This window comes from Zonotrichia albicollis, chromosome 1 (genome assembly GCF_047830755.1).
Source record: "Zonotrichia albicollis isolate bZonAlb1 chromosome 1, bZonAlb1.hap1, whole genome shotgun sequence".
Classification (NCBI taxonomy): Eukaryota; Metazoa; Chordata; class Aves; order Passeriformes; family Passerellidae; genus Zonotrichia; species Zonotrichia albicollis.
Genome location: NC_133819.1, coordinates 37,020,143 through 37,046,450, shown reverse-complemented (window position 1 = coordinate 37,046,450; position 26,308 = coordinate 37,020,143). Strand labels below are relative to the sequence as shown.

Below are 26,308 nucleotides of genomic sequence, written 5' to 3'. Positions count from 1 at the left end.
CTTGTCAGTAAAGAGAAGGGGGAAAAAGAAAAGTAAAAAAACAAGAAGGGAAAATCTCTGTACTGTGATGCCAAACCACTACTCAAAAGTTGAAGGGGGCAGATGGAGAAGCCTCAAACTTTTCCATCAACACATATTTGTACCAGCTACAATGAAGAAATCTAGAACAAAAAAAGCATTATTTCAGAAAAGACGCAAATAAATTAATGTTGTTTTTTTTTTTTTAAATAATCTCTCAATCATCAAACCACTTACTTACTTACACTCAAGCTAAATTCTGAGTCTTCTAAAATTCTGGGTAAGAACAAAATGCTTATCTCTTTCTCTGAGGAAAAATGAATTTAAGTCAATGGAATTGGATCTCCACTGTAGAACTGTTCAGCTATAGTAGCCTGGTTTTGTCATATGACTTTGAAATTCTCTTTAAAACCATTTACAGGCCTCTCTTTTTTCATTTTCTCAACAAAAATTGCCATGTTGTACGAGGCCACCCAGTTCACTCTACTGCATCCAAAAGAGGTCAATAGAACAGGCTTCAGATCTGCTAGGAAGCAGGCAGGGAAAACACTCTTCTTGATCTTCTGGCCAGTAATATTTTTGAGATGCTTTAGCTACAGGCTTCATCCTCATGCTGTACCCTATCTAATACCTGTCCTTGTCGTAAGCCTAGAGAGCCTGAGGCAGCCCATGCTGGCAGATGGCAGATAAAACAGCCTTGGTGATGTGGTCTGTTGTGAGACCAACACCAAGCTGTGCTCAGAAAGCAAGCCTGGTACCTTCAGGTGGAGTTTCCTGGAGTTCTTTCAACATCCCCAGCAATACGAGGCCTTTCAGCATGGAAGTGGATTTCCCTACCTCTGGTCAGCCTTGGAAGTCTTTACTTCAGCTAGATCACCCATGACATTTTAAATATATTCTTTAAACATATCCTTTCAGTAGCTATGTGCAGAACAACATGCAGCTTTAAAGCTATGGATACACGATTGCCTGGTACAATGGTGTTACACTGCCTTCAGGCTTTTTCTCTGTAACTCCTAACCTCAGATGTGCCTTTCTCTCACATGCTGAGCACTGAGCAGAAAGCTGTCCACAATTCCATCTCTTTCCAGAAAGCTATGAGACTATGGAAACAGTCAATGTACACATATTCAGTTACTATTTCCTTTTTTCCCCATATATTTACTGACACAGAGTTTCACTCTCTATCCACTCTTTAAATGAGGACAGGTCCCTTGCAAGGTTTTAAATTTTATGTGCCAGCAGTCTGGTAATTTTTGGCTTTACACAGATTCCATCTCTCCTACCTAGGTTCAGAGTTTCAGTCACTAAGGATGTCGTACTCACTAACCTGCTCAGGCTGTGGGACTTGATGTGGCACTTAAAATCATACCAATTTCACGTTTTCACAGCAAATGACTTCCATCACATGCTGATTACACTATTTGCAAAGGATTAATGCTACCTCTCTGTTAATATTGGGAGTCACTCAGCTCCTAAAGACAGAAAAGCATGCATCAATAAGGAAACATTACATTAATTATGAAGTAAGTAGTAGTTTTCTTACTAATCAAAAGTGGCAAAAGTTTTTATGGTTGTTATTGAAAGTGAAAAAAAATTAATTAATTGTAAAGATAAGATGCCATCAGAGCACATGTCAGTAGCTTATAAATAAGCGAATGACATTTGTGAATTCTCTTATTTTCTGGTCTCCCAATGCCTTCAGGAAAGGAATCAATCCGGAGCCTTGGCAAACTACACTGCTCAGGTGTGCATCTACATGTGTATGATTATTTTCTGTAACTACCTTCTTTTCTTGTCATACTCAGTTCACAGCTCACTATTCTGGAACAGACAGCTCATTTTTTATAAACTTCCATCTGTTTCTCTCTGTTTCCTTGAAAATTTAGGTACCTGAAAGATTTTATTTTTTATTTTTTTCCATGGCTGATCTTAGAAAAAAAGATCCAAGAATAAAATAAAGCATAAGCAGAAAGTCACTTTAATAAAACTCGCTTCTTTTTGCCCTGTGCTTAAAATCAAAAGGATTTCTCATTTTCCCAAAAACAGTGAGAAATCTTATTCTAGAAAAATCCCAGATTTTTGGGATCTATTTCCTGGTGCTTCTACACACCCCTTCCTGTGTAAAGGTACTCCCCCCACCAAGATAGCTCTTAAAAAGGATGCTTGCGATTTAGTCTTATCTGCCCTTTATCAGAAAAGTGGTAATACATTTTTTAACTCTTACTGCTGTCCTTCTGGTTGTTCTTCTTTCAAATGAACATATAGTGCCACAACCATCAGACATGACAATTACAGAATATTTTCCAAGAAAAGAAAATAACAGAACACCTCTTTGCTAAGCTCAACATTAGCTTCCCAACAGTTTAAGACTTCTTATAATCTTGTGAGGGAAGCTTGCAGCAAAAGAAAGCACATCCAGACAAAAATGTCTTTGTAACTCTTGTCTTGTATTTTTATAGGAACATGAGGCTTCAATCATCCATTTAAGGTTAATAGAAAGAGGAGGCATAACTCTTTTCTCGTCCCTTTGGAAAAAAACCAAAAGATCCACTTCTTAGGTTTAAATCAGAAATATAAACCTGACAGCTTCTGACAAGCTTTCATAGGTATGTGCTGCCCTAGCAATGCAGAGGAACTGGAAAGTCAGCTTTACTGGCTAAATTGACCCAAAATGTATGTCTGCTCTCCTTCTAAGCAGTTCATTGAATCCTAGAATAATTTAGGTTGGAAAGACCCTTAGGATCATCAATTCGCAATCACTAATTGTGACCTCCACCACTAAACCATGTCCCCAAGTGCCACTCTGATGCATTTTTCAAATACTTTCAGGTATGGTGACTCAACCACTTCCCTTGGCTGCCTGTTCCAAGCTTGATAACAGTTTTGGTGAAGTGCTCCTAAAATCAGAAGAGTCAGAGCAAAGCATTAGATAGAGTCCAGAATTTATGATTTATAATGATCTCATTCTCCAGGTAAAGTCTGACACATTTATAGAATCATAGAATCATGGACTGCTTTGGGTTGGAAGTAACCTTAAAGATCATCTAATTCCAACCTTCCTGCCATGGGCAGGGACATCTCCTACTAGACCTGGTTGCTCAAAGCCCCATCAACCTGGCCTTGGACACTTGCAGGAATGGAACATTCACCTCTTCTCTGTTCCAGTTCTCAGCTGTTCCAGTGCCTCCTCTCTCTCTTAGTGAAGACTTAGTAAACCTGATATGGCCCAGAAGCACTATGCTCACTCCATAGCAGACAACCTGTGCCATGAGAGACCATGAAATGTGTTTTTTTCCAAATACCAAACTGAGCTAACCTGCTCTGGTCAGAAAGTTTACACCTTATTTACAAAAAAAGTCTCAGCCTCGGTGGTTTTTCCTCATTCATTTGTATCCTTTCAAAAGAACTGCTTTCATTTATCTCATTCATGCATTAATTAAAACCACTATCTACCGTTCCCTCTGGTGTGATACATACCAAACATACTCTTGTATGGAAACATCTGCCAGTCTGATCATGGGTCATTACCCATGATTTTGTACTGAAAAATTTCAATACAAGTGTGCATGGACACAAAATAGAAAATTAAGATCTAGCATTTCATTCATATGACACTGGAAAAGACACCAAGAGATTTGCCCGTGTTCACCTAAAACATAGAGAATGAGTTAAAGCAATCTGCACCTCTCAAATTTAACCCAGAACACAATATCTTGGCAAAATGTGAATGAAATAGAGAGGGATGATGTAAAGTAGCCTGGGAGTTTAGTTATGGAAACTCATGCCAACTGAGCTACTTTATTCAGCGATGGTATTTCTACCAACACCCTGTGTGGCAGGGTTATCCTAAAGGCTGTGAAGCTGCAGACCTGCATCTCTAAGCAGTATTTCTGCAGTACAGTGGTCAACAAAAGATGAGTTCACCACTAGGGACAGGACCGTGACTGTTCACTGTTTTTTTCTACTTTTACAAGAATTTTAGCTCCATGCTCAAAATTATATTCCAGCCCCAACTACTTGACTGACACTGCTGCCCTGTTTGCCTGGCAGGTGGAGTTGTTAGACTTAGGGTTAGATTGACTATCCTCTTCAAAGAGTGTAAATATAATCATCTCAAGTCATGATATGTAACCCTGACTGGACAAAAGTAGAAAAGGTAGTATAGACATAGGTCTCTTTAAATACTTTGCACAAAGACTCCTGAAGAAAAAGAGTGAGTTCCATATTTAAATGGACTCTATAGTGGGTGTTCTCTGTGAAAATTCCAAATTTTAGATTTCTTTAGCAGTGTGGTGTACACCTTTATAAATATATTCCATAAAAAAATTAGATTGCTTCATTTTAGCTATTTTGAGAGCTAAGCCAGGAGTATGAGGAATAAAAAGATAAAATTTTTTAGTAAAATTTTATTTCACTAGCATTTTACTCAAAGGACTAGGTAAGTTGGCACAGTAGACAAGAACTTTTCATTTATTTCATTGTTTACAAAATTGAAGTCAATCATGAGATGAAACAGCAAGTAATGCCAACTCCTACTTAAGAAAATTTATCATAGAAATAGCATCATTTTGAGTGCATAAACTAGATTTGAACAATAACACCAACAACAGAGTAGAACAGGACAAATAGACTCCATTGCCAAAAAGGTATCCAGATACAGACAGACTGGAAGAAATCCATGATGCTGCTCCATGCGCACACTGGAAGGAGCACTGTGAAAATGAGTAGTAACCAGGTTAAGGCAGTGATTTTTAGTGCTGGTTGGACCCTTCCCTGCTCAAGACACAGTGGTATATTGTTGTAGCTGTGTGGTCTCTCCTGCTGCTCTACTCTGAAATCAGGCAGGGAAATAAACCTCCCCCATTACCTTTCCTGTGTATATCTTTATGCTGTCACAAGCACACAGCCCAGTCACACAGAGAGATATTTTTACCTGGAATATCTTACAAGTACTGAATTTTTCCCTTTTGAACCTGGGTTCAATGAAAGAATTTGTTAAAGAAATTGTCCATCATTTATTCATCTTACAAGTCTATTTATAAAAGGCTTCCTGTAAGAAGGGCAATAAAGTTCTTTTTGTCCTTTTAACACACGTCTTGGGAAACCCTCATCACTTGCATCATAAAGTAAGGAATACCACAACAGAAAGTGTGATCTTTAAATAGGCCCCCATGAATAACCCATGTGCAATAAAATATATACAATGATGCCTACAGGAAACACAATGGTTAAAAACATATCCAGTATGATTGACAAAAAACACATTTCATAGGCAGTCCTCAAGAAAAGCAAATCACCAAGGAAATTCTGAAGGAGACAAATGGGGTAAAGCAACTCTGAATGAACACAAAAAAACATCTAAAACCAGATTATATGGAAAGCTGGTTTAATTTTTTTCTAGTCTTTTATAAAACCTAGAAAAATTTACAGTTATTATTCAGGGGACAGCACACCAGCAGATAAGCAGAAAACTGATGAAAACCTTCTTTGGTGTTAATGACAGAATAAAAGCACTACCATGGGCAAGAGGCTGCAGGAGCTCTGTTGGTTATATGACACATTCTCACTGTCAACAACAACCAACAATTCACAAAACTCTTTGCTGTATGGTGGATCCAGGCTAGCCTGTAGCTGCTTTTTTAATTCTGTTAACTGATTAATTGATTCAATAAGAAGATGTACTTAACACACATACCAGCTATACCCTGTAAACATTATTACAGAACATTTTTTAAAGGGGCAAATTTTACACAGAATCAACAGCATGTTTATGATTATTTTAGTATTATGCCTTCAGAGAAAATTCACTTTGAACAGAAAGAGAAAAGAAGCAATTTTATACATAACTATTAATGCTTTTATGAATTAGAAAGAACCAAATACAGCTTATGAGATAAAAATCCTTAATCACATTTTGGTCTGCTGATTCTTCCACTATGAAGAAAAAAAAGGTGTGAGAAAAGAGACACACAAAGCCAAAAGAAAGGTTCTTTGTCCTCTTTCATTTTGGTGGTTGATGGTAGTGTACAAATAAATAAACAAATTTTCCTTTTTAGGTACCTGTATTTGGGTCTATCTTATAAATATCATAAAAATAATTAGGAAAAAAAATTTCAAAAGACATAACTTTCTTCAACTGATTCCAATAGGCTGAGTTTCAGCAGAAGAGAATTCCAAAAGTGAATTATTTTAAACTATTTTCTCATTTATTAATACTACAGCCAAAAGTTACAGAACTTTTGTAATGAAGTAAAATATTCCAGCTCAAAAATAGCTATTTAATAATACTGCAAAAATAGTTTATTTGCCAGCTTTCTACTGTTACTACTCTAGAATTTTCTCACAAATTGTAAAATTGTCATTTTTATTATGTCATCAAATTTGAGACATGTCTATTGATTCAACTTAAATGAGCGGTCATATATTTTTCTTACAGAATAAAATGTAATATTGAATTTACAGCTGGGTCATCAGTCACTTCCAGCTGTTTTTAGTGTCTCTTTTTTCCAGGAATAGTTTGCATTTCCCCCAGAAAATGCCCACAAAGCTCATGGGACAATGACATGCTCATAAATCTTTATGAACACAAATGTAACTGGAATAATAAAGAGAATATTTGAAATATTTTTCAAGAACCCCTCGAACTGAAATAAGGCCAACTATTTCAGTCACCAAGAAACTTTTCATTCTCTTCAGCAAGTGTTAATATCCCTTCCTCTGCAAGTCTGTAGTATTTAAAGACACAATATCATGGAACCTGAGGGTTTTCTCTTTTCCTTTAGTTCCATAAAATTTAATAATGTATTTTATCTATTGATATTTTTCCTCCTTTTTTATATTCAGAAAATGATTAGCATAATTTCAAAGTCATTAATTGCAAAAACAATTAAAAAAAATTTGCACAGATGATGATGTTAAAGTATACCTTGCTTACTCAAGTGAAAATAGTAATACACGTACCTGAAAATTTGCTATTTTTAATGAAAGCATGTCTTTTGAGAATGAAGACTGGTATTCTTAATAGATTTATGTAAAATATAGAACCAGATAAATCCCCCATAAAAAAGGTTTAGTGATCCATGGAACTGGCCCTGAGTTAAAACAGCAGGGGGCAGGGGAATAGATTTTTTAAAAAATAGTTTTTAAACTTAAGAAATATGTTAATTCAAAATCTTATTATATCTGTGCATATGTTCTATGAGGCCATATAAAGACCCAGGAAGTTTCTCTGATTATCCCTGAAGGAATGATATGCTCAGTCTCTGATAGTGACGGGCCCTAAGGCCCAGCCTGTTTTACAATTTTAAGTACAGAATTTAGGAGTGTTGTAAATCCATCTGTTCTACAGCTATGCAAAACTCAGATGTAAGAGATCTTACCTGCTGTGTCTTTACAGGGACTCAGAATTGCTCTGAGGAGCTGCAGCATGAGCTACATGCCCTGTAACTCTAATTACAGTTAGATTTCACAAATGGCCCAAGGCCTTCTAAATATGTTTGGGAACACAAAGTACATATGAAATATGCATTCTAGTCCTCATGGTTCCTTAATAAAATGTAAGATACCAGGCTGTGTCTAGGCCAGTAAAAGTCTTTAACGATATTTCTCCCTTTTCAGATTTTTTTTTCCCCACAGAAATAAGAAAGATTGTAAATTATATAGGAAGGTTGTAAACTGTCTGACTCATTAAAAAATCACCTACCACACACACAGAACAGTCTGAAAAGTGCTTCAGCAACATATGTGCTGAAGAGATTCCCTGTTTCTTACATGCTTTTTCTTGTCTGTCTTACATGGCTGAGTTTTCAAACTTTAAAAGGAATGTCTGAAGCTACTTTTCAACAATCTGTCAGCAAAATGAAGAATAAAACAAAGCAGAAACCCAAACAAACAACTTCTCCCTTCTCCCCCACCTTGATAACCTTGTTTCCTAAGGAAAATCTGGAAGCAATGGCATAAATTTATCTAGGAACTGGTGAGTATGAACTTTTTGGTTGCTAATGTATATATTCTCTCAACCTTCCAGAATATCCCAGAATAGTCTGCTGCTCTGCATTTGCTCAAGAATCAGACTTTGCTTGCTTTTTTTCCCATTTTCATTCTACATATATCACAAAGGACAAGGACACTTTTCCCTCAGCTCCAGAACATGCCCTGTGCCTCTCTGGGAGCTGCTGGAATGGAGCTGCCACTTGCATTTAACACTCGGTGCAAGGCTAAAGCAGGAGCTACAAAGATTGATATGTCTCCAAAGATTCAAGGCTCAAATAAAACTTATTTGCTTGGATAAGAAGGTGAAAAGGTGAGAGGGAGAACATCTACGTGCTCACAAATGCCAAAAGGAACAGGGAGAGAAAGGCACCTCTGTTTTTGTCCCCTATGTATTTAAACTATAGTCTGCAGACCAGGAGGAAAGGAGTTTCTCTTTAATGATGGCAGAAGAGTTTCAGACCCTTCTTACTTTGATGGTGAGCCAGGAGCAAAGCCATGCTAGGGGGGATGTAACTCATTGCAGAATAAATGTAATTCATTGCAGAATAAATGTAATTCATTGCAGAATAAAGTCATTCTTCCTTTGGGCAGCAGGAGTACTGGGCTAAAACTCTATTTCTATCCCACCTCCTCCGTTGATAGAACTGCATGGTGCCTGTGTATCCTGAAAAAATTTTAGCTGCTTTGGTTATTGTAAGTCTAGGTGACTGTATGGTTGTGTTCCCCATCCCAACATACTGTTTTCTGACAGACATAAGAAGCTTTAAAATGAAAAATTGTCTCCTGAATATTCACTGCAGTAGCTTGAGCAATCATGAAGTAGCTGAGACAGTAATTAGGCAGAATAAATCAAAGTGCACACTGCAGAATTTCTTACAAGAGACCAGTACTGCTCCAAATAGACATTTTCAACATAAAAAATCTGGAATGTAAAATGTTTGGCACATGGTATTTCACTTCTGGCACACTGAAAAGAACAACTCCTCCCTCCAACAAATGATGCATGATCAAAATAAATCTGTCTCCTCAGAAATTCATATGGACCTAAGGATTACTAAGAAGCCAGAAAAAGCCAGACAGTTGAACCATAACATTCAGCTTAGTTTAATCTGTTGTGGCAGAAGGTGTAGTCCAACTTTTAATTCACATTATTTTGAGAGTGAAGGCATCTTTATCAACAGGCAGACCAACCTAAAACATGAAATTCTGTTTAAGAAAATCTTTATTTTTTGCTTTATGAAGAGTCAAAGAGTGGAACAGACTGCCCAGATAAACTGTGGAGTTTCCATCCTTCATACTTTGAGCACATATCTGCGTGTATTCCTGGGTAATCCATTCAATCTGACCCTGCTTTGAGAAGGGGACATTGGACCAGATAATCTCCAGAGATTCCCACCGCAAATATTGTGTGATTCTGTGGTTACTATATATTACACACATTTTTATAATAATTCTGGAATAAAGTTGAGAAAATCTGTCCTAAAATAATTGCTTTCAAACAAAGAGTTCAAAATTTTCATAATAAAAAATAAAACAAAACAAAACAAAAGCAAATAGATTACCAATATCTTTGTGAAATGAGTCAAATTAATCAAAAGAATTTTAGCAGTGACTATAGCAGTGGAATCCTATGTAATCTAAATTATTCCATGTTAGCACACAGATTAGAGGTCTAAAAATAATCACAGAATAATTTAATTTCTTATTTTCCTACCTGGATTCCTGTTTTCTCACTAAATTCCTGCATATGTTCTAGTGCCATATGCAGAAATGAAGAAGCACTGACCCAGCTAAGCCTCACTAGAGTTCAGATTTGGAGAACAGAATTTTCAGTTTAATCACTTTTCCTCCAAAAGGACAGTGGAACTTCAAATTAAAAAGTAGCTCATTGTAAGTTAGGACGTTAAAATGAAATTCCTATAAATCCCCTTAAGAAACAGTTTATTTAAAAAAAACAAACAAGCAAACAAACCTTTTCCTGTATATTGAAAAGACCATCAATTTGCTTAAAGTGCACAATTTTAGGAAAAAAAAGGTGGCAAGTTGCTTTTCAACAGCAAAATGATTACAGCTATTATTAAGCAGCTGGAAAGCAGAGCATATTTCTACAGTAAACTTACAGGTAGGGCAAACACCTATTGTTGAAGGCAAATCAGCAATACTGAAAAATGGAAGCCTTTAAGGATATTGTCAAATTGACTTAAAAACCAAACCCAAACCAAACCAAAGAAGTGTGAAAGTTGCTGACTTTCAAAGGAGTTCTTAAAGACTGTCAAACTTCTCAGGCATGTCTTTTTCAATTTTTCTTATGTGAAAGTCTTAGAACAAAGTCTGCTTCTCCCATTGGTTGATAGAGCTCTTTTCACTGGAATCTTTTATAGAGAGGAGAAAAGCAGAAAAAAAACCCTGTTAAGTTTGTATTTAGAATGACACATTCAAAAGAAAAGGTCACAGACGACATCTGACATTTGGGCTGGGAAAAAGAAAATAAGGTAAAAAAGTGGACTTTTGCAAGGCACATTGGCACAAAGGACCAATTGAAGTTGTGTGAACAGATGAGATAAAATTGATAAGAAAATGTCTGCAGAAAATCAGACAGCATTGGCTCCCGACATTTGCAAAAGTAAATACACAATGCACAAGAAGAAAGAGGCCATAAAACCAGAAGATAAAGTTCAGGAAGGTGTCATTGTAAAAGTACAAGGAGAACAAGATTTTACAGACAAAACAGGTGATATCAAAAGTAGGAAAGACCTGAGGAAGTAGGAGTCTGGAGAAGGCTTTTGGAGGCACAGCCAGTGAAAGAGCGCTACCACAAAGTGTTGGTGGGATATCAAAGGGGCAGATTTAAGAGAAAAGGAACATGAAAGAATTTTGTTAGATAAGTTTTCTAAGGAGTTTAGACATTAAAGTGAGATGGCATATAACTATTAATGACCTATAAAATTATAAAAGTCAGTTCTGGGCAGAAAACAGAAGAGAGCAACTGAAACAAAACATTGCTAAAGGGGCCTTGCATGGGCAGGATAGTTTCACACTGAGAATGTTTTTGTCTAGGTTCTCCTTACATACACAATCTAACCTCAAGAGATATGCTAAAAAGGCAGTAGAAAACTGTGCATGATGGCAATTACCTTGTAGCAATAGTTCAGTTTCAACTATAAGTTCAAAAATTATTTGATTTTTGAAAGGACAAATTCAGTAATCTTTGAAAAAGTAAATCAATCTGTAAAAATTAAAAAGGTTTTTTCATACATCCAAAAAACCCCAACAAACTCAAGCCTTTTTAATACAAGGTGCATTGTGCATTCTTCGTAGTAATTGTGATCTAAGTAAAGAAGCAGCAATTACTTCTAGAAGTTAAACATTCTGAAATTTCAGGTACTGAATGAGTTGCACAGGTTGTACTGGGAATTCTTTTTTGAAAATAATGAGATGATATTCACCACTGGAGGATTAATAAATCACTCTGCAGGGGAAGAATTTTAATGTCATTAAAAAAGACCTGGTGTACCTCTACATTTATTTTTATGTAGTCAGGTGGATATATACAACATAAAAATGCTGAAATTAAAAAGAAGATTTGAATAAATGGTTAAATCATGTTTGTTTTCTCACTCTAGTTATTAAAATGCAATAATTACTAAAGCCCCACACTAAGTGCTACTTTCTGCTTCCATGATGCTAATAACAGAAAATTATTGTCATGGTTTTAAAATTATTATGAAGCAACAGAACAACCAAGTTTCAGGATGATGTTCCAAAGAATACATCAATGAAGAAAGCCAAGTGTCCATGCTCATTCTTGTGGCAATTGAATGGGCATTTGCTGGTGTGGTGTAGCCCTGCACAAGTGCATTCCTGTGTCAGCAGTCAGCAGAGTTGTATTAATTTGTAAACATGCTACAGGAAACAGGAGTTAAAATCTGCTTAGATTTATAATTTGATATGAAATCATGTCAAAGACCATCTTAATCCATCCTAAAATAAGCACGCAGCTACAAAATGTTTATCAGATAAACAATAGCTGTCATTTTGCAAGTAATCAGCAACATACCTATTTCAAGTCATCCCTGGCATACTTAATGTGATTTCTCACTGGGTCTACCCTGAAAATTTGCATCGCTTGTAAGTAAATCATTAGCTTTTAGAGCACAGATGTTCTGACAATCTCTCTCCTACATAGTTCCGTGTATCAGGTTTTAAGAAGTTACTTTCCTAAAACTTTTATAAGAGTAAGGTTTTCTGAGGCTTAAGGAGAAACAAGATAAAATATTTTTTGTATTTTTATTTTTTTACTTCAAGAGATAGGAATTGGTTGAAATTGAATGTAAGGAAAAGCAGTAAAATGTACTTGTGTACTACTTCAAAACCATTTTTCAGTCTTCCAGCTTTGAAACTTTCAAATATATTCATTGCAAAAAATGAAAGATGAAAAACAACTCCCCCAGAAAACCTGCTAATATTCAGAGCTTGAAAATAATGTAAAAGGTGAAATTATTTGTCCAAGCATACAAAAGTGGCAAACATCGTAAGCATAAGTATTATTCAGCACAAGAAAGCATAATATTTTACAGTTTAAAGTACTAAAATTTCATAAAAGAATACTGAATCACACACTGCTGTAACTGAAATATCACTTTTTTGTTGATAAATGAACATTTAAAACCCAAAAAAGTTTAATAATAATTGTTCCCCTACTTTGGGAAATCCACGAGGAGTAAATGTGTTCTAAGTGCTGTAGCTATGTAGTTGTTGACTTATGCAGAGATCAATGGCTATCACGTGGTGAAAAATAGGTCAATAGGTCCCAGAGCAGTACCAGGTAGTAAAATTCAGCACCAATGGTGTTTCAAAGAATTCTGAGACCCACTCTTGGTGTCTACAGAGAAAATCTTTCTAAGCAGTTCCTTAGAGACTGAAAAATTACAAAACTAAAGAGTTGGTCCACTATACCTTTACAAAATGCAAATCTGGAATAAGTTCACTGCCTTTGATGCACAACTCACTGCTCACTGCATAACCTTTATTCCCCTACACTGACTTTGTTTTGTGTTACCAAAATTTAGCAAACCTTAACTACACACACAGTCAAAATTATTTTATGGTGGTTGTGCGCCATTACCATAAGACAATTTTCCAGATTCATGGAACAGAATCTTTGCAGTGTTTCCTTTCAGAAGCAAACAAAAGAGAGAAATTATTTCTTATACTATTGGATCATTCTGATGATATAATAAGTCTTGTAACTTAAAGTGTAATGAAAATGAGATGATACAAAAAAATATATGCTTAGCAATAGGCAAAATAATTTCTAAAGCTGCTTTAAATTCTGCTTATTGGAAAACACACATGAAAAAACACATTCATTTACTCTCAGCCATGCTGAAATCAGATTCCTAGATGGAACATTTGAAAAGGTCCAAAGTTTCTCCAAAATACCAAAATATACTTCTGTAAATCCAGAAAGTAAATACATTAAATCATGGTACATAAAAACAATTTTAATTTTTAGGACAAAATACTCTGTCTCCTAAATTCCATGTTTACAGAACCTGCAGCAGTATGTAAATAATAAAAAAACCAAAGAGATTATTTATCATTCCATGACATATATTAATTTCTTCTTTGGAAAAAAAAAGAGGTCTGTATATTGGATAGTGGGCATGTGAGAGAATGCTCATGCAGGTGCAATTCTTAAAAACATATAAATGTTGGTTCTTATCAATGTTTTTGCAATTCTCACAAACCTTCCTTTTTGTCTTCTGCAGCAATCTTGGCTTTTGTGTCTGTTATGTCTTTGAAAGAGGCCAGAAAGAGTACCACATCTCCTTTTTCATTCTTTATAGGAACAATATCCAGTAAGCACCAGAATGAAGACCCTGCAAGGATAAAGAATGAATTTAATTCAAACAGCTGTCTTTTAGAAGAGAGAGGGAGGAAAAAAGTGAACTGCTTATTTAGGAGGTCAGTAGTCAGGGAATCACAGATGTTCAGCTCACGTAAATCACTTTGCATCACTGGTTGAAGCTCTGTAATACTGCTTTCTCCAGACACAAGACATTAATTTAAATGCAAAATTTATCTACAGGGATCATTAATAGCATTTAATGAAGCTGCTTACTCCTCTGAAACCATGCTTTCCTTTGAACTCTCCACTGATGTTGCTTATTTCCTGGAATAGCTTTCACTTTGTTAACTTGGCATCTGTAGCATTCATGTCTGCTACAGAATCATTCTACCTTAATCATCTGACTTGATACTCATTAAAACCTCTTGACAGAAGACCTGCTAGTCAGAGCATCATTTCACTAATTCAAAGATATTTAAATTAATCAGATATCAGACTTAGAATTGAAACAAAACTTGTTGCACAGACAGTGAGATATATAATACCACACATCATCTCTAAAATTAATCAGCTTTAATTTCATAATGTTCGCCTTTGTAAGACTGAAGTTGGACAAAACTGAGTTTGACAGTATTTTTAATTCTTGTCAACTTTTCTCTGTCCACACCTGCTACATAATGATGCAGTTTATAATAAATTCTTACTGTTTACAAAGATATGTTTTTTACTTCCAATTAAATAATTCCTAAGTTTTCTATCAACACCACTTGGAAGAAGAAAATATTTAATGCCTAGGTACAAGCATCCTAAATCCCACTCCCATCCATTCTGGGTAACTCAGCCCAGTACCAGACTTTTGTCTCTTTCAGGTTTTAGGTATCAACGCTAACTACTTCCACCCACCATCAGCCCACAAATATTATTTATAAGAGATATAAGTGTTACTAGAGAGTTTAAAATTTATTTTTGTACATCTTTGTGCTTCCACAATCTGCTGCTTCACAACGTACTATTTTTAGAGTTCATTTATAAACAAAAGTCTACTTAAATTCAGAAAAAACCCAAGTCTGACTTCCCTGGACCACTGCTGCCCCAGCTGACTACTGCCAAATGATCAGCTGAGTTTTGGAGGGCTCCTTGGGCACAGCAAGCAGACTGGGCACTTCCTGCTGTGCTGTCTTCTGAAGTTTTCAGTTTTGAAAAAGAACTGGGCGCAGGAAGGTCACTGTTAAGTTTTATAATTTAGATTTTCAAGTGGAAGTTCCCTGGCTGCCTTTTGAATACTGTAGATGAGCATGATAGGTGAAAGAGCAGCTTTTCTTTTGAAGGACCACAACAGTTAAAGGTAAAAAAATTATTTCAAAGGAAATTCAACTGGCCCTCTGTGCCCTGATCAAACTTTCCAAGAGCCACACAGGCACCTTTGAGACTAACATTACTAGTTCAGCAATCTGGAAGCACTTCCACTTAAGATATTTAAAAAAGGAACATGGAGAAATTGGAACAAGAGAAAGGAAAGCTGGAGGACAGAAAAACCTGCAGAAAGAAGCAGACTTGCTTTGTATTGGGTTTAAATATTCTTATTTTGAAGACAAAGCAAGGAAAGATTCTCTTTTGAAAGAAGGTAAAACAGAATCAGAAGCAAGACGTTTCTATTGTTCTTTCTCTTACTTTGATTCTCCATTCTCCTTTTTTCCTTTTTTTTTTTTTTTTAACAGATTTGGCTCTATTAAAAATTCTAGGAAAAAATGCTCAGTAGCATTACTGTCAGAAATGTTTTAGAGAGTCACACTGTCCCAATCTGAAGTGGTCCATTCAAGGAGAAGAAGCATTAAGAAACTTTACTGCTTAAAAATAGAAACCTAAGTCTTTACAAAGTACCATCATAACTTCTAAACTGGCCAAACTCCTACTGGCAAAATTACTCTCTACCCAGCTGCATTCTAGCAGTAGTTTCAGTGGGCAAGAAGTCTCTCTCAACTCCTTCCTCTAAGCACCACCAAGAGGGCCAATGGTCTTTTAAGAAGATGTTTCTATCTCCTCCAGAAGTGGAAGTATGTCTTGCTCTTTTCAATTGTTACATGTCTTTTCTACACACACACACATACATGCACATTAGCCATTAAGGCCTGAAAGAAAGTTGCAGACATCGGGCATTTCAAACAAACCTAACTCAGTTACAGTAGTATTGTATGAAATGGTAATTTGTAGGTTTAAGGGAGTTATTACAACATAGTTAATCATTAGAGACAAATCTATTGAATATCTAATGGTTTAATGCCTTGTCTCTTTTGTATAATCAAAATACATTTGAATTCTTTAGAGGTTTGTTAGTCACCAGTGTTCACTAGTCACTGAAATTGTCCCACATCCTGTCATTTAGTTTCTCTCAATCATATTTTCTTTTTTTTTTTCTTTTCTCATTCTCCTTCTCTGTAGATATATCTGAAAATATTTTGACTAAGCAAAGCAAGCATGTATAAAATTTGGTGCCACTAAGGAAAACACACATCCAATATATTCACAGGCTACTTCTCTCCTGGACTGGAGAATTCCAGGCTAATGCTCTGTGTGGTGGGCTGTCAGTTCTGGCTGTATTTATACACAGAATCTTTAGAAGCTCTAACTAGTTGGTTTGGTGGGGTTTTCTCTGTGTTTCAATTTTATTTGCCTTTTCTCTGAAAGGAGAAAATTAATATGAAGTTGTTTTTAGACTGGGTGAGGTGATCTGTTTTAGGTCAGGACAAGGTCAATACAAGGTTGCCTTCTGTCAAGAAAGAAGAGCTCTCTCTCTTTCACTATTGAGGAGCATCCTTGGAAAAATAAACTGCAATGTAATCTGTTACATAGCTTTTACTGAAAGCCAGCATCACATAATTCTATAAACCAAAAGCAGAACTTTCTACACATCAAAAAAAGTAGTGCCCTATTTTGTTACGGTTCTTTTGAATGCACTCGTCTGTGAGACAGAAATTCCTTCCCTGCTTCAGATGATGCATACAAAGGTTTTCTGTATTGTCAAGAGTTGCCTATCAAAGAAATTTCTTTTGGAGGTTTATTTATATACAGACTATTTTTATTGCTTCAAGCCAGCACTCTTGGAGAAAGGGTCTAATCTTTCTCTTGCATTATGAAGGGTCAAAATATATTTTAATATCCTCAAGGCTTATATAAGCACATCACAGGGAAGGAGAAAAGAAACCAAATGAAGCATAATCTTATCACCAGGCAATTTGGCTATAGTCCACCTTTTATATATACAAAAAAGAGAGTGCTTTATGGTCACTCTCTCAACCACTCTTTCTACCTTTCCTTGTTTTGACAGCTAGAAGTCTGTCCTCAGACTGAAATGAAAACAAAGGTCAACCAACCACAGCATTTAAAAGGGAGATTTTATACAAAACTCTGTCATTAGAGTGCCAGTAGCCTTCAAAACCAAGCACTCTTTTCACTAGAAAATAAAGCTTGCTTGAACCATGGGACAGACTGAGACCATTAGCTCTGTTGATGAGCTGTGTGCACTCACCGTATGATAAAAGGGAATCTGTAGTCATGCCCACCACAGACAGAGCCCAATGAAATACTCAGAACAGAAATATCTTTGGTGGACATTTGGGTACTGCAGAGGTTTCATAATAAAGATATGATGTGGGATGATGGTCTGCAAAGTTTACGTAATTCTTTAACAAAATAAATAAACTCTACACCCATCTTGTTAAAATTTTGCTTCATATTTTTAAGCAATACAAATATCTAAGAAATATTTGGAATGAGTGCTACTCATGCCAAGCTATGGCTTCTTTTGCCCTTGACAGTTTGGGAGCAGTTTTGTCCAGCAAGAAATGCTTAAGGCTTCCTTTTACATTTTGACTGGTGTGCTTATATTCACTTCCAGACCCTCAATTTCTCAGGACTTTTCTTGCCACACTGCTTTCCAGAGGGATGCTAAGCCACTCTATGCTGTCCCTTTCATCATCAGGGGTCAGAAATAAGAAACACACACATTTCTGTGGTCTATCTTCACTTCTCTGTGGCACAAGGAAGAGGGATCAAGCTCTTTTGAGAAGCTCTGAATCTGCACACAACTTATAAAATTAACCAAATGCAAGGGTTCCTAGACTTAGAGCCCAAGTATCTGAAGAAAAAAAGAAAGTTTAAATGGTTTGCGTACTAGATATAAAAGTCTTGTGGCACAAAACAATAGCTTTTTGAGAAATAATTATATATATGCATAATAGGGCAGAATTAGGCTTCACAAGCCATCATAAATCTGGAATATTTCTTTTTGTTTAAGTAGGTGACTTAGTAAACTAAATTATCTTGTAGGGAGATGCAAATCAAGCCTTAAAGAAAACTATTAAAACACATCACTCTATTTCCAGGAACTCACATAGAAGACAAAGATAAACATATTTTCATGTAGATAGCTGTAATAACTTGTCAACAAGATTGATGCTAAATCCTCAGCATTGCAATCCTCAGCATCTCGTTGGTGGTTACTAATTATTACCAATATAAACCTGCATCATAACACCAGAGATATCTGAGCCTGATCATTTCCACTTTTCCACCACAGCAAGTGTGCACTTCAAGACTGGCAGGCTGGGATGCCAAAGACTGTCTGAGGAAACCAAACTCTCTCTTTCATCAGCTTACCCAAAAATTCCCAGCCTCACTGATAACACTTCATTTTGAAAGTTAAGTGGTTTTGACAAGATGTCGACATTTTGTTGAGGAGAGCAAAGTGCAAAGAAAACAATGCTTAAAAAAATTGCAACTGGACTGAACAGGAAAGGAAATGAGCTGCAAGAAAACTATAGTTATACATTCTCTTTTGTAAATATCATAACTTTGACAATGATCAATTAAAACAGCTAATGAAAAGTTCTGCTGTTTTAGGCAAATTATCACCTCATTCTTCTCCATTGTCCCTGCAAAAATCAAATTTTTAAGTTAACAAAATCTATAATTTATTTTTCTTGAATTTTGCTAGTGAAGGTGCCAGCTTATCTGCAACACCTAGTGACATTATTTGATCAGAAAAAATTGCAAAATTAAGAACTCATGTGGGCCATGATGAAACTGACTTACAGGGGAACAGGTTGTTGAGTTATATTTTCATAGAAGCGGCAAAGAAGACTCAAGAACTTGTTTCCCCTACTTCTGTGTGACCACCAGATCACACTTGAAAGTCTCCTTGAGTTTATAACCTATGATCCTTATCCCTTTTGGACTTTCAGGGTCAACAGGTAGATATAAACACAGTAGTAAATATGATTTCTCAGCCTACTGAGGGTTGCACTCTTGAAAAGAGGGCAAGAATTTTTTTTAAAACAGGATGATCTCTCATATACATTATGTATGTCTGGATATATATTTGCGTATATAGTCATATGAATAAAAATGTATTTATAATTCAGAAATTTCACCTTATATTTTCAAATCTGAAGGAGTTAAAGCACACATTCACCTAACATAAACATGTTTTCAAATTATATTATTTTGTTTTTAGCTCATTATTCTGTTTTCTGAAAAGAGGGACTTCAAAAATTATATGAAATTTACTGCAATCAAAAAACCCAGCAATCTCCAAACAGACCACTACACCTATAAAAAAAATCACATTTTCAGTTTCAAAAAACAAGTGATAATTATATAAACTAAAATATCTGCAAAATACTTTTGTGATTCTCACTTTGGTGTCTTTAGCAGTGGCAGCCCCTAGAAACAGAAGTCTGGAATCTGCAGAATGAGAGATGTCCCAGCACTGGAAGAGGTTCTGGCTGCAACCTCGTGCTTGTTCATAAAGTTTTCTAAAGGCAAGACATGGAGAAAAAGGGGATTCTACTGGTAACTCATGCACTTACACTTAAAGGCTACATTTTAGAAACTGATCCAGTTATTTTACACTGCTTTTCCCACATGGTTAGGTCAGAAAATATATTGATTTATAATCCTTGTCTATAATCCTTGTTTTATCTGTTCATATTATTCAGAAGTTTTATCTGTTCATATTATTCAGCAAGTTTTGAGGTTTTCTGTTGAGGCTGTGATTCAAGAACTTGAACCTGTATTTCATATGCAGTCCTTGGGCACCTTTCTCGAAGGAGGGGGCAAAAGCTGGGGCCTGAGATGGAGCTGAGTCATGGATCTGAACTGATAATCCCACCCTGTCAGGTCCGAGGAAGGGTTTTGAAACACACACTGAGCAATTATGTAACATGATAGAGAGGATTAATCTTCCCAATTCACCACTTCAGTCCATGTGAGCACATGCTGTAAGCAGTCTCTGAGCGTGGCCAATGAAATTATTGTAACTCCACCAGTTGGAAAGAAGCAGGTTTTAACTTTCTAGTTATTTAACTGCTCTGAAATCAAACTGCTTGTACAATTCCCTACCCAAATCAGTGGGAGGGTTCAGTAGACAGTGCTGCCATGAGCCTCCTATCACCTTCCAAAACCTATAGAGCTATAGCAAGAACCCATCACAGTGGTCAGCACAGGGGTGGCAAATAGTCTGCATCATAATCCAGAATGTGGATTTAGGGATCAGGGACAAAATAAGGAAATGCCAGCCAAAAAGAGGCATATGGTCATCTGGAGAAATGACATTTTGAACTTTCTTTATTCAAAGAACAGCCTAACTCATGGTGAAGCACAGGCACCCAAGTCAGCTTTTAGCCAAAGCTTAATTTAAACCTCATAAAAAAAATAAAAGGCAGCAGACTCATTGTGGCCATAAAATTGTGAGAAAAAATTTGAATAGAAAGGTGACTAGTCTGATGTCTTATGAACATCCTACTCCAAAATTAATACCAATATCTCTTACTAGAAACGGATGCATAAAAAGTAGCACAATAAAATTTCTTTTAAAAATTAAGAAAAAAAAAATCATCCAGCAGTACCAACAGCCATTCATGCCATGTGCAGCTGGAAGCCCAGAGTGCCTGTGTGGAAACAGTCATTGCATCTGTTAGCAGTGGAGGGCATCAAGTTGTAGCAATATAACAAGGAACAGGAAAACTTCACACAGATTTATTTACATATCAATGTGGCTCTAGAAGAACAAGTCTTTTCTCAGTGAATTATGCTTTTAATACATCATGCTGCTGCTGAAAGAAGCTATTAGCCAATATCACTGTGAATGCATCAGAACGACGTATCAGTTCTGTCAGTGAGCTGCAGTCTTGTTGATGTCTCATTAAATTCTAGTAAAAGATCTCAGATGGGTTAGATCACATTGTACACAGGGGATTTTGCTGCCTTTTTTTTCTTTTGCCTTATAACTGAAATTCATTCCCTTGCTTTGTCTTCTTTAAGGCTTTTGCTGACCGCTTCACCCAGGCCTCTGTAAAGTTTCAGCCAGGGCCCTACAGAGGAGCACAAGCCTGCTCTGTCTTCCTCTTCTGCTGCAGAAGCTGGGGCTGTCTCTAAAACATCAAAACATTTCAGAGGTACACATTACCTTCCATCAGAAGCCATGGGTTAAGCAAATGAAGGATTGGGAGAGAAAAGGAGAAAAAAGTTCCCTATTCTGTGAAGCAGAGGAAATTAAGAACATGTCTTATGTCTATATTCTATACTGCTTTTTAAAGAGCAAGACTTCCCAAAAATCAGTGAAATTTCCTAATGATTAATGAGTTATACAAAAGGAGGAAATGAAAAAAACCAAAAAAACATAAAAATAAAAAAATGAAATAGAAAAAACAAGAAAAGAAGAAAGAAAAGAGAAAAAGAAAGAAGAAAAAATAAAACATATTCTTTTATAAAGTTACAAATTATTTTTTATGGCTCAGGTAATTGCAATTAAATATTACCCTCAGATTAATCTTTCAGTGTTGCTTGCTTTTTTTATTCCCTTCCTCCTGTATTTTGTACTATAATTTAGCAAATGTGAGCAAGCCGACCACAAAAGCTTTTTAGCTTTCTTATTTTTAGATGAGGTTTTCAAGGCAGAGAAGCAGTGGAGCAGCAGTGAGGCCACATTGCTCTGTCACAAACTGCTCTGTCAAGCAACTTGTCAAGGTGCTTTCTCTACATTAGTAAGTAGAAAATTGTCACTAAAAACTAGTAGAAAGTAATCACAAGAAAATTTGAGTCTCTGTACAGAATTTTTTTTACAGTCAGAAAATTCTAATAAATGCCCCTTGTCTTAATGCTGGGCTTAACTTCCAAAAGACATGGTGTATTTCAAGAGTTTGTTAAAGAAGGCAGGTACTTTCCGTAGAGATGCCTGAGGAAAATCCAATTTTCTTTCATTTCAAAAGAAATTAATTTCTCTTTAATTTCTTCATAGTTCTTCTACAACTCTTTTTCTAAAAAAACCCAAACATTTTCTGTTTTCTTAACACAAGGAATGCATTACATATAAATGATGTTGTGTAGCCTTTGCTATTCTCCAGCCAAGTTATTCAATCACAAACATGGCAGAGGCAATGGATGGTGTCTCATGGCCTGAGCCTTATTTCATTTACCTGTGGCTGTCATTGCTGACTTCAAACAACCTTTTGCCAAATTAATCCAGGAGCTCAAGAACAGGGTCTGACTTTCACCCTGTCTCTACTCATACTCTGCCCATCTGAAATACCTTAATCCCAACCTTCTAGATATGGATACAGCCTTACCAAAACAGATTTTCTCATGCAATGATGAGAAAACATAGAATACTTTCATTTAATCTTACTGACTTGTAATAAATGAATAAATAAATACTGAAACTGAATACATTGTATCTTACTGACCTTACAATTTACTTACCAAACCTTTAGGGACCAAGAACATGCCTAAGACATAACCCAGAAAGTGTTTAAATCAGTGTAAACATAGAAGCTGACAAAAGATCCCTTGAGTCCTGGTTAACTGTCACAGACAAAGCAAACTCTGCTTTCACCAAAGTCCTGAAGAATCTTGTAAAGACAGTCCCAGCAACATTCCTTTGCTCCAGTCCTCTTACAGTGGGGGTTTTTGACTGTGCACAAAGGCTGCAAACAGCCCTTTTTCTGGGATGCACAGATATGATGGTCACCACAGTGGAGTCTCTCAAATGTCCATAAATCACAAGAGGCCGCTGCTGATTTCATAGTGTTTCACTTAGACATACACTGAAAGAGGCCAATTTCCTTTCAATGAGGGAAGATTGTGGAATTATTGCATGTTTTAAAAAGTTGTATGTAAGCACAGACCTCTTTTCAAGCACCACAAACCTAATTTTGAGACAAAGGAAATAAATCTGATGGGGTCATAGGGGACCCAAGCTGTGACCCTCTCAGCAACTGAAGATGGAGAGCTTAGACCGGACTAAGTCAGTGATTATAGGGCTTGTTGTAGCATTATCTTAGGCTGTAATAGAAAAGAAAAAAAATCCACATAGCTGCTTAATTGTACTTCAGTTTGAGGAAATGTAAAGACCTCATTTAACTGCCTGTACTTGCTATTGACAAATTTCAGAAGAGGTCTGACAGGGAGAAAAAGAAGGGTTTATTTAAATGCAATTCCACAGCATAGTGTCCAACTGCTTTTAGATTGTTCTAAACAAGAGATCCAGGAGTGAACATTTTTCTCACAACTCACTTGAATTCCAAAAGGTTAATTTGCATTTCTATTCTCATAATTGACAACTTAATTTGTTCCAGATGTTTTAAAGAAAATGTAGATATAGTAACAGAAAAAAAAAGTTTAAAAATCAGCTCCTAAGCAATATAATTTTAAAACTATCTGAAGAAGGCAACAATCATAAAATTCCTTGTCTTTTAATAGTCTTCTTTTCTGATAGTCTTCAAGAAACTAATATAGCTCTGTCAAAGAAAAAGCAAGAAACTTTCTGAGGAACAAAACTAAATATTGAAACTATGATGAAAAGTATATTTTGAGTTGAATTTTCAAAAGACATCTCTCTCTGAAGCTTTTGTATTGGCTTCCATGGTTCTAATATTGCTCTGTTGCTAGTATGGCAGAAAATGTTCAGGATGAGGAGTTACAACCAGTTCATCTTATTCTAAGAATTCCTTAAAATTCCCAAATGAGAACACACAGAGAAAAAATTCTTATCCACTTCTTGTGGTCTCAGAAGGATTGGTCAGAGCACAACTGCTTAAGATCATTCTTCTCTTGAAATTCAAACTCAAATGACCAAGACAATGAAATACTGTGGTTCACCGAACACAGACAAATAACCCACTTTACTCAGATTCCTGCCCAAGCCCTTGCACACCATTCTTGCTGCTTCCAGAGCAGTCTGGAATTTCCATAAAATTGTACGTGGATTGCTGGGGTTGCTTTAGTTATAGCACTCATTCCTTTAATGATGGTTAAATAACTGTGAAAGGTCCACATTCAACCTTAATAAATTTCAATCAAAGCTGCTTGTTTAGAATGAAATAATTTAATGATAAAAACTGAATCAGCTTTGAAATAAGTTTAAATCAAATTTAAAATATTGAAAAATGTGACAATTAAGGAGTAGATGCATGTTCAGTTTTGTAACCTTGAATGTCTGCCCCAAAAAACAGGATACATATGATCTACATTTCAGACCAATTCCAGAAAAACCAACCAAGAGTAAATTATTGTATTCATACATCCATGTCTCTCATAGTAATTTTTTATCATAATGTTGTACTAACTATTAAGATTTCAAGAAGAATTCTGTGAGCTCAGAATTACCCCTGAGGCCTGGGAGTGCTTGTTTGGTCTTGTAGTTAGGCAAACAAAGCAAAGTTGTGCTAAGTAGCAGACTAAAGGCAGATGGTGGTTCCCCTCTGCCACCCTAAAGCACAAACAGGACATTGAAATTTGGTCCTGTGATAACTAGGCATTGCTAGCTACTTGTCTCCCAGTGACCTCTCTTCCTGGCATTATATCAGCCCAAAAACCAATGATTTTCCATATTGGATATACTGGAAAGTATCCACACAATCATTTCAAGTATATTATTCCCAAAGTTCTTATGTCTTAAAATATTTTTAAAACCTTTTTCTGGGCAAAAAGTTGAATGAGTTTAACAGCTTCAGAAGTTCAATTTTTCCTCTGAGAAAAGCCCCAAACCCAACTCCAAAGCAAAAACATTTAGCTAAAATGGCTGATTTGCCAAATTTGGAGCCTGCGCTTTGCAGCTCAGTTGAAAAACCAAGATTATTTTTTAAGATAAATTTAGCTTTTATACTAAGAAACTCTCATGTTATTTTAATACCTATTAATTTCTGTTACCCAGTGGTACAGAAACACATGGAAATGAAAAATATAATGGGCAGTTGGGGAAATTTATTCTTATTCAGAAAATGTATTGGGGAAGCTTCCAGTCAAATTATGCAGAGGGATGCATGTAGAATGTGTTGTGGGAATTCTTTTGGCCTCAACAATTTCTCTTTATCTATTTATCTGTGATTCAGCTACTTCTCTGATAATTGACCTGCAATCTCTCTCTGCCTGTGTTAATCATAGCTATTACAGATTTGAAGCACCCCTTCAAAATATAAAGGAATCACAATTTATCATTCAGGATAAAGACAATTAAATGAATGTCTTAGCTTTACTTCTCTAATTTAAATACCTTGAAATATCTTCTTATCATGCTTGGTTATCACTATGGAATACTAGAAAAAAGCAGCTCTTATCCTTCCAGGTTAAAATAATTTTTCCCCTATATCCAGACATGTTTTACAACTTGGAACTACTTTATTTGCATAACTTCCTGAAACTATTTCAGGAAACTGTGTGAGTCTCTTCTATATGCTAAAAAACAAAACCAAACACACTCACATACTCTGAAGCCTCCTCAAAAAGTCAAGACTAGGAAGCATTTAGCAGAATCTTCCAAATTAACTTCAAATTTTTATGCTATGAAGAGCAGCAATCAGGAACACAAGCCAGCTAAGGAACATTCTTCCTTTTTTTTTGTTAGTGAAACTGAAGTTGCCTTCTCCTAACACTCCAAATCACTGTTGTCATGCAGTGATCACTTTTAGAAAATAAGTTTTTAAAGCATATAATAGCAGTAATATTATTTGAAAGGAAAATATTTCATTTATAAATGAAGAAGAGAAAACCTATGAGGAAAATGCAGTCTAGACATATGCCTATAAATTCTAGCCATATAATAAAAGAGAAGGTGATACTCAACATCCATGGATCCATTGAGTCCATGGATCACTCTGCTTCTGTTATCATGGTTGAAATCCTGTCATTATCTCAAACATAGTGTCACCTGTTTGAAGATCACATGAATGTGGCAATAGAAATATATGGAATAAGTGCACTGATATAAACCAAAGGAGCTGGGAAGTGCGCATCATGGCCTACTGTCTTCTGTGCCTCATACAAGTTGACTATAAAATTTTCCTCATAAATGTCTTGCCATAAGAGTCAAAACTGCTGGTGTAAATTGAAATTTCCAATAGTCTATGGGGTTGCTTAATGCCTGGAATTTTTTTTATGTGACAATACATG

The 26,308-nt window shown here is 35.9% G+C and overlaps 1 protein-coding gene across 3 annotated transcripts in view; it reads right to left on the bottom strand.

Annotated features, from left to right (window-relative positions):
* Positions 1–26,308, bottom strand: part of KCNH8 (potassium voltage-gated channel subfamily H member 8) — a 177,275-nt gene that overhangs the window by 93,802 nt on the left and 57,165 nt on the right. For 2 of the 3 annotated variants that reach the window (XM_026799499.2, XM_005480926.4), the window contains exon 3: positions 13,764–13,895. The exons of the other annotated variant lie outside the window; for it this stretch is intronic. In XM_026799499.2, the coding sequence (XP_026655300.1) occupies positions 13,764–13,895 (132 nt within the window). The remainder of the gene's footprint in view (positions 1–13,763; positions 13,896–26,308) is intronic. 3 annotated transcript variants of the gene reach the window in all.